We start from the raw sequence: 9,247 nt of genomic DNA, 5'->3' as shown, positions 1-9,247 counted from the left end.
TTTCAGGATAGGCACATTTATTTCCAGTTCACTCGGGAGCTAAACAATCTCCTTTCGACTTGAACCTCCGTGGACAGATTTGCCCCGGGAATGCCCAAGGCATGGGGCGAAGCGGGTGTGCAGTCTGCTCAGTCAACCTCGGTCAAGTCAGCCCAAGCCGCATTCCAGGTACCACAAGAATCCCGCCAGCCGCCAGGAAAATTGGGCACCAACTGCCTCCCGGCCCCTGCGGCCGAGTCCTCCACCCCGTCCCAGCATCCCTTGCGCCCCTACCATCGAGAGCAGCTTCCGGAGTCGCTGGTGTGGGTGGGTGAAGAAGGAGCGGGCCTTTGCCGCTCTGTCTCACTCCCTCGCGCTCTCTCGGGCAATATGGCGGGCGTGGAGGGGGCAGGGGCCTCCGGGAGCCACCTGAATGGCGACCTGGACCCGGACGACAGGGAGGAAGGAGCTGCCTCTACGGCTGAGGAGGCAGCCAAGAAAAAAAGACGAAAGAAGAAGAAGAGTAAAGGGGCTGCCACAGGTGAAGGAAATTTTATGTTTTCCAAGTACCCACTAGGGATGGCCGAGCGGCTCTGGCTCGGCGGGGGCAGCAGCGACCGGAGACCTGGATCCTGGGGCTGGACTGATTCCCAGGCCTGAACGGGTGACAAGGCCAGCCTACAGAGCCTAGTCTCGGAGAGAGGCTGCTTCTCCCTTGGGACAAGGGGGTCTGTGGGTAGGGGAGGAAGGAGTACCTCAGCTTCCCCTGTGGTGGCTTTGGGGGTCCCTGGGCCTGAGAACCTCTGTATTACCAGAAAGCTCAGTCTCACACAGACCCCCGAGCGGACTTGAAAACCTGCCCAGGTCTCCAGCCCTATCACCTTCCGCACGCCTTGGTAGCCTCCTCCAGTATGGGGTCTGGCCCATACTGCCACCTCTTTGCTGGAGAACCCTGGGATGTATTTTTGTCGAGGGTGGGTTGGGGTCGCCAAGTCTTAGTACCTTGACCGCACACCTTCCCCCCGCCACTCCTGGGTTACATGGGTGTTGGGGTTTGTGTGTTTAAGTGTATGTGTGTGTACTCTTGTGCACTAGTGCGCTAATGCCATTAAGTAGTAGAATTTGTGGTGGTGATGCGAATTTTCACTTGTCTGATCCCATATCATCGTCAAGCTTTAGGGCTTTAGGCCTGAATTGTGATGCCACTTGCAGGCTTAGGGAGCAGTCCAGATGGGATATTCTGTGGCTCAGAATGGGACGTCTCAGAACTTTAACTTCTAAATCCACTGGTAAGAAAAGGAAAATACAGCTGAATGTTTACAGTTGGATCATATTATGAGCTAGGAACTTTACGAATATTTAATTTTGATAGATCAGTTTTTGTTGTTGTTGTATAAGGTCCTTCATTTAAGGAAAAATTATTTTTAATTTAAAATCAGCCAGAGAAAGAGTGAGAAAAATGGAGAGGTGAGAAGTGATGAATACTGGAGTTGAGAGAGGTTGGAGAGGAATAATCTGTATCTTCCTGAAATTTGATTAGATGATTAGCCTGCTCTATACTCTGAATTGGATTAGCGTGGGTAGAAGGGGAGAAAGGGAATTGTGGAGTTCCTGGGACTCTTCCAGGGCAAAAACTTAGTGCTAGGATATAAGCTTTTGGCTGTTTCTGGCTTTCAGATGAAATCCAAACTATTCAGTTTATCCTTTAAAGTGTTCAGCATTTGGACCCTAATATATTTTAAACAGTTGTAGCTCTTGATATGAATCTTCTAAAATTGCCAGGATGACGCTTCCTTGTGTGCTACCTGGTATTTACTATCTCTTTCTATACACATACTGCTTCTATAGCTATATTGCAATCAGTTCCAGGGCAGGGGCCTGGTCTTGTGCTTAAATGTTCAGGAATTTTGTTTTTTAATGCTGGAATATCTTTTCCTATTTATTTCGATAGTACTCAGCACATCCTGACAACTTCATGAAATTCTGGAGCCTAGGGTGTCCTACTTGAATTGTCTTACTAGAGCTTTCAGGATTTATTGCCTGTCTTAAGTACCTTTCTGGAAATTAAACTGCTATTTGTTGTAGTCTAATTGTTGAAGCACTTTAAAAAGTTCAACTGCTTAAGGATAGGGACTAACTCTCTTTTGTTTATCTTTATAGCCAATAGCAAAAAAGTGTGTAATGGATATTTTGTTAAATGAATTAATTAATGGATCTACCTAGGTATGGAAGATTTTTCTCTGTCATTAAACAAATTCTGTTGTGATCACAATAATATTTTTGTTTTTGCTTCCTGAACATTTATGATGAAAACTCTTTTTGTGTGTGTGTTCTACAGGATGCTGAGAACATATTCTAGTGGGAAAGTGTTAGATTTGATTTATGCTATTTTATTTGATCAACAGGGCAACAGGAAACTGACAAAGAATCAGGAGCTTCAGTTGATGAGGTAGCAAGACAATTGGAAAGACAGGCATTGGAAGAGAAAGAAAGAGATGATGATGATGAAGGTAAATGGAAATGGCCAATTTGATCTTTGTGATTAGAAAAGCTAGAAAATGTGACCTTCTTTAGATGAAATCTGTTTATTTGTCCATGTAATTGATTATTCTCTGACATTTCTCTTGCTAAAATGTCAATTAATGCCTCAGAAAAAAGGAAGCGGTAGTTGTTAGCAACTCTTTAAAAACTTGGATGTGTTGAATAACTACTCAGATAACCCAGATCTCAACTTTTAAAAATGTACTTGGTAGAAAATCAAGTAGTGGGTGAATGCTAATAAGATAAAGTTGAGGGCTGTTTATTTAATTAACATTTATTAAACTACTCAAAGTTGAGAGCTATTTATTTAAGTAACACTTATTGAATAGCTAGTATGTACTCGGGAACTATCCTAGAATACTTCCACATGAATTCTCATTTTATAGATTGGGAGATAGTGCTTATATGATTTGCCCACTGTGATACAGCTAGTGCATGTAGAATAGAGCTGGAGTTTCAAAACTGAGCTCTGATTCCAAGACCATTTTTTTTACTCTCTATACCAAAACTACCTCCAAATTCTCAAAGGAGCATATTGGAGTGCTCCTAAATTCCATGAACTTCCTGGCCTTTGCTTTTTATGGTATTTGATGCTATACAGTTTCTTTTAAGACAGCAGCTGCAATTATTGAAAATTTGTGTGACATGGCTCCTGTTTATCTTTAAAATTCGTGTAGATAATGTGTTTTGCTCCATGATACTCAGGCCTACTGTAAGAGGCTTGACGAAAAATTCTAGGGATGAAAGTGGAAATACAGAGGCATAGATAAAGCCCAAGCCTTTGTGTAAGGTGAACACAGACTAATCAGTAGTTTTTCAATCTGATAGTGAAAAAGGGAGCTCCCAAAGCAGAAAATGTAAACAGTAATTTGACATTTTTATAGGTATGGATTTCACAATCTAAAATTATTGCTGCTAGCCACTGAGTTACTGCCACCAGGTGAAACATTTAAGAGAATACTATGTGGTGAGCATACTACTAGATCACCAACTTCTAATCGTCGTGGACAGCATTCTAGTCATCCCTATTTCATAGCAGTGTGCTTTGTGGGTAGGTTAGGGTGCTTCAAAAATGATTACTGAAATGTATTGAGCAGTATTTGTAAAAATTCAGAAACTTAGGTCTGTTTTGATACCTTTATTTAAACTGCTCTAAGTCACAATTTTATTTGATGTTGGCCTTAATAGTATCCTTAACCTTTTCTCAGAGTTCAAGGATATGGGCATGGGCTTCATAGAAAATTATTTTTAAAAACACACAGGTTTTATTAAAAAAAAAAAAAATAATAAATTTTGGTGAGGATGTGAAGAAAGACAAACTCTTTCATTGCTGGTGGGAATGTAAAATGGTACAGCTGCTGTGGAAGACAGTGTGGTGGCTTCTCCAAAAGTTAGACATAGAATTACTATTTGACCTGGCAGTTCCACTTCTAGGTATATACCCCAAATAATTGAGAGCTGGGACTCAAACAGGTACTTGCATGCCAATGTTCAGAGCAGCATTATTCACAATAGCCAAAAGGTGTAAACAACCTAAGTGTCCATCGACAGATAAATGGATAAACAAAATGGAATATTATTCAACTGTGAAAGGGATGAAGTTCTGATACAAGCTACAACGTGGATGAACCTTGAAAGTGAAATAAGCCAGATTCAAAAAGACAAATATTCCACTTAGATGAAATATGATTCCACTTAGATGAAATATCTAGTCTGACCAAATTCATTGAGATAGAAAGTTTGTTAGCGGTTACCAGGGCCTTAATGGGTACAGTGTGTTTGGGATGATGAAAACGTTTTGATAATGAATGGTTTTGATGGTAGCACATTGCAAAAGTGATTAATGCAACTGAATTACACACCTTAAAATGACAAACTTTTTGTTATATATATATTACCACAATAAAAATTTTTTAAAAGCAAACAAAAAACCTCACAGTAGATCCATGGGTATTTTGGGTCCTCCTTCCTTTTGCCAACTATGTTCCAAAATAGTTCTTACCCCCCTGTATTAGTGTCCTAGGGCTGTTTTAGTTTCCTGGGCTGCTTAAAGCAAAATGCCATGAAATGGGTTGACTTTAAGCACTGAGCATTTATTAGCTAACAGTTGGAGACCATGAGAATGTCCAAATCAAGGCGTCATTAAGGCGATGCTTTATTGCCGAATACCACCAGTTGCCAGTGATCCTTGGTTCCTTTGCCACATGGTAGCATCTGCTGGTCTCTCTCTTCTCTTTCAGGGTTTCAGCTTCTTCCGTGGCTTTTCCTTTCTCTCTATTCATTCATCCTCTTATAAAGGACTCCCATAAGAGGATTAAGACCCATCCTGAATGAGGTGGGTCACACCTTAACTGAAGTAACCTCGAATGGGTTTATACCCACAGGAATGGATTAGATTTAAGAACGTGCTTTTCTGGGGTACATACAGCATCAAACCACCACAAGCTGCCATAAGAAATGCCACAAACTGGGTGGCTTAAAACAACCAGAGTTAATTTTTTCCCAATTCTGGAGGCCAGAAGTTTGAAATCAAGGCATTATCAGGGCCATCTTCCCCTCAAAGGCCCCAGAGGAAAATCTTTTCTTGCCTCTTTCAGCTTCTGGTGGCTCTTGGCTTTGCTGGTCTTGTGACAGAATAATTCTAATCTGTACCTCCTTATTTTCACAGGGCTTTCTTCCCTTTTATGTGTCTGTGTCCTCTCCTTTTCTGATAGGACACCAGTCATGGGATTTAGGATTTACCCTAAATCTGGGATGAGTCAGCTCAAGATCCTTACTTACATCTGGAAAGACTTTATTTCCATATAAGATCACATGCTTTGGGTAGACATGAATTCCTTGGGAACACTCTTCAACCCACTAAACCCCCTTTTTTGAATCACTTTGTTTTGAGAATCAGAACTATCGACCCAGGAAAAGTATATGCCTGTACCAATTTTTGCAAACAATTTGACCCAGAAGGAGAATTCTGTTTTTCTGGTAAGTTGTGGAAAAAGACATTTTAAAATGTGAGACCCCAAATATCCCTTCATACAAAATCAGGAAAACTGGATTAGCAATCAGGTGACATATTCTTGGTCCAATTCTACCATTTACTAGTTGGAATTATTTTGGGCAAATCCTTTAAACATTTAATTCATTTAAACATGCCTCATAGGGTGGCTTTGAGGATCAGATGAGGTTATGAAATACAAGTGTTTAACTACAAAGCATATGTAAATTTTAATTGGTATTTTAGGTGAAGTTGCAAAGCCATTGTTATTGACATTAAACTAACACTAGTTATTTTTCCTGGCTTTTTAAAAGAGAAGTTATTTAATATATTTTGTATTATGAAAAATATATTATTCAGCAATTCTTTTGTTAGAGTAAGTCAAAGCAAAATTTGCTAGTACTTTTGATTATACAAATCAAATTCTATATTTAAAGCTAGCAATATACAAAATTCTTTTCTAAAAGTATTGGGTCAACTTTGTCTTATTCTATTTAAGATTTATAGTGTGTGTGCACAATTGTATGCTTGTGAGGTTTAAATGACTATGTACCTGAAATTGTCTTTTCTTAGATGGAGATGGTGATGGAGATGGAGCAGCTGGAAAGAAAAAAAAAAAGAAGAAGAAGAAGAAAGGACGTTAGTGTCTTAAGTTGCTCTTACTTCATAAAGTTAGAAATGGTTGTTACTGGCATGTTTGGAATTTCTTAAGATTTAGTATAGGTCAGGAAAATAAATCTAGGCTTAATAGAAAAGTTGATAACTATTTAACAAATACTTTGGTTTAACAATTGTGTTGGTATTTTCTTCAGTGTCATTCAGCTAAGGAATGTTAATACGGTGTTCCAGTTTGTTAATGCTGCCGTTATGCAAAATATCAGAAATGGATTGGCTTTTATAAAGAGGGTTTATTTGGTTATACAGGTACAGTTTTAAGGCCATAAAGTGTCCAAGGTAAGACATCAATAGGGTATCTTCACTGAAGGATGGCCATTGATGCCTGGAAAACTTCTGTTAGCTTGTAAGGCACGTGGCTGGCGTCCACTTGTTCCCAGGTTGCGTTTCAAAATGGCGTTCTCCAAAATGTTGCTCTTGGGGTGTTTTGTCCTCTCTTAGCTGCAGCTCCTCTTCAAAATGTCACTCACAGCTGCTCCAAGTTCCTTCTGTCTAAACTCCTTTATAGGATTCCAGTGATCCAATTAACACCTACCCTGAATGCGCGGGGTAACAGTTCCATGGATATTATTCAATCAGACTTTTCACTCACAATTGATTGAGTCACATCTCCATGAAACAATCAAAGGATTCCAATCTAATCAATGCTAATATGTCTGCCCTCAAAGATTGCATCAAAAATAATGGCATTTTGGGGGACATAATACATCCAAACTGGCACATACAGTTTGGTCGCATTTTACTGCAAGTTAGGGATGAGTTCCCTAAAACTTACATAATTAAAAGAATAATTCTGTCAAAGTATGCCTAAAATGGTGCCACCAAGCGGTAATAAGATAAACACAGTTTGTAGTTCACCAGCTAGCTTTGAAATATGAGATTCTTGATGATCATTTGAGGAGTCATATTATTTAAAATTTGTGCATATGGTGAGATTCTATCAATTTTTATATTGTACTATTTCAAATTTGCATAAAATATCCCAACTCTTGTTTTGTTTCTATAAATAGCAGAGCCAAACATAATCAGGGGCCCGGAAATACAAGGAGAAACTGTAGTATTGGGGCATAAAGGTTGTGTTGAGAATCAGAACATTTTATTTCTAATCTTGGAAGTCTTTCAGGCTATAGGGGATATTGAGTATCTGGTTATACCTTCCTTTAAAAACTTGCAGGCTAAAATTCTGTGAATCAGAATTTTGGAGGCTTTATTTCCGTTTTTATCTCTGTGATCAGAGAAAAACTTAAGTCATCTTTTAAGGAAGCTCTTGTCTCTGTCAGCCGTTACTTCCCTAGTTTAGAAGGAGGTAAGATAGCTTTCAGGTATCCATCCTTCCTAGATGCTTCTACTGTCATAAGAAGAAATCAGTATTCCTTAGCCTGGGAGGTACATGAATCTGTATTTGGTGAGTACAGGCTACTTGCATTTGTGAATCTACCAAGGATTATGATGTCATATTCGTTCCATTTAAAATCCCTAGAAGTGTGGCACTGAATGTTATTACCTGTGGCTTGAGAGAAAACATTTCTTCAGATATGTTACAAATTGCCCCTTAACAAAGGTAGACCAGAGGGAGGAGTGTTAAGGGGCAGTTTTGTATTTGCCCTTGATAGAATTCTTCTACTGATGGATGTTTTAGCATGATGCCATAAATCTTTATTGTGCCTTTTCTGAACATTTTGAATTTATTGTTCATTATAATTCTTTATGAGTACTGTCAAGAGACACTCTTGTCTGGTCATAATATCAAGAGTAGTTGTGCTTCCCCTGACTAGATGATCTGTTTTTATCTCAGAAATACCATGATCTGTCAAATAACCTGGCTTTTCCTTTTACGTTGGCTGCTGAAAGGGTTAGAGCCAAATCTGGATTCTATATTGGCCTTATTTCCATTTCTATTTTATGTCCTTTTCATTGTTTTGATTTTTGCTTTTTAATTTACTCTGAATGTCTCTTCTGTAGTTTAGATATCCTTGTAGGCTACCTTAAATCACTTCTGGAATAAGCCAAATAATATACTCCTGAACAATTTACTTATTTTCCTCATCTATAAAGTGAGAAAATTGTAAATTATAGTTAATGATAACTACTGCATAAATTAACTCGCAAGCAACTTCTGACATTCCTTAGATATAGTATTCCTCCCTAAGTCAGTTCTTATAAGAACCATATTACTAGTTCTTATGAATTCTAAAAAAATTTTAGAAGAAAAATCTGGTTAGATTTTTTTTTTCCTTCTTTTTAAGCATTTTGGGAACATTGGTGTCTTTTGGAATATGGTGTTTGGGAAATATACTATAGTGTTTTCCAAGTAATATAGTTTTTTTTCAGGTAACTGAAATTTGCCTTTAAGCATTGGGTATGTATGCTTTTAAATTAACCCTTGAAATAATACTTTTTCACCTTTATTAATACCTAATTAGTTTAAAGTTTTACTTTATTGCTATAGGACTTTCTTACTTTCTTGTTGGTTCTTTGGTTTTTATTTCTGAGAGCCATCCTCTATTTGCTTTTCCATCTTAAATATGGTGAATGTAGAAGAAAACTTGTATGTTTGTGCTTTCTGCCAAGACATGTACTGTTTGGGTACATAATGAAGTTCTGAAAAGTTGAGCATTTCTATTTCTAAGCAGCAGTAATCAGAGGAGGTGGTCAGCATGGTTAAGTGTCTTGTGCTTGTAACTATAATGAGATAGTGTGGAGGTTCCTTAAGTCCAGGGCTTGTAACAACCATTAGGGGCTGAAAAAACTGTAATGATAACTGCTTAATTTTTGTTAACTACAGAAGTTAATTCTTTATTTGTATCTCACAGCAAAAGTTCAAACAGACCCTCCCTCAGTTCCAATATGCGACCTGTATCCTAATGGTGTTTTTCCCAAAGGACAGGAGTGCGAGTACCCACCCACACAAGATGGGTAAGGATCATAAAATAACTTTAAATTTGACTTTTTGAAAGTTGTGGCTTAGCAGTAAAGCAAAATTTATTTTTCTTAGGTCTTTGCTCCAGTATCTTAATAAAAGCTTGTAAGTTTGTGGCAGAGGAAATACAATAGAAGCCC

At 38.5% G+C, this 9,247-nt stretch overlaps 1 protein-coding gene across 1 annotated transcript in view; it reads left to right on the top strand.

The window, feature by feature from the left end:
* Positions 1-297: 297 nt before the first annotated feature.
* The window catches only part of METAP2 (methionyl aminopeptidase 2), a 30,591-nt gene continuing 21,641 nt past the window's right edge, over positions 298-9,247 (top strand). The window contains exons 1-4 of the mRNA XM_037845958.1: positions 298-520; positions 2,385-2,489; positions 6,086-6,151; positions 9,001-9,103. Coding sequence (XP_037701886.1) covers positions 370-520; positions 2,385-2,489; positions 6,086-6,151; positions 9,001-9,103 — 425 coding nt within the window. The 5' untranslated portion in view covers positions 298-369. The remainder of the gene's footprint in view (positions 521-2,384; positions 2,490-6,085; positions 6,152-9,000; positions 9,104-9,247) is intronic.

Source organism: Choloepus didactylus, chromosome 8, assembly GCF_015220235.1.
Source record: "Choloepus didactylus isolate mChoDid1 chromosome 8, mChoDid1.pri, whole genome shotgun sequence".
Taxonomy (NCBI): Eukaryota; Metazoa; Chordata; class Mammalia; order Pilosa; family Megalonychidae; genus Choloepus; species Choloepus didactylus.
Note: the sequence above shows the minus strand (reverse complement) of the source record. Positions and strands in the feature narration are given on the sequence as shown.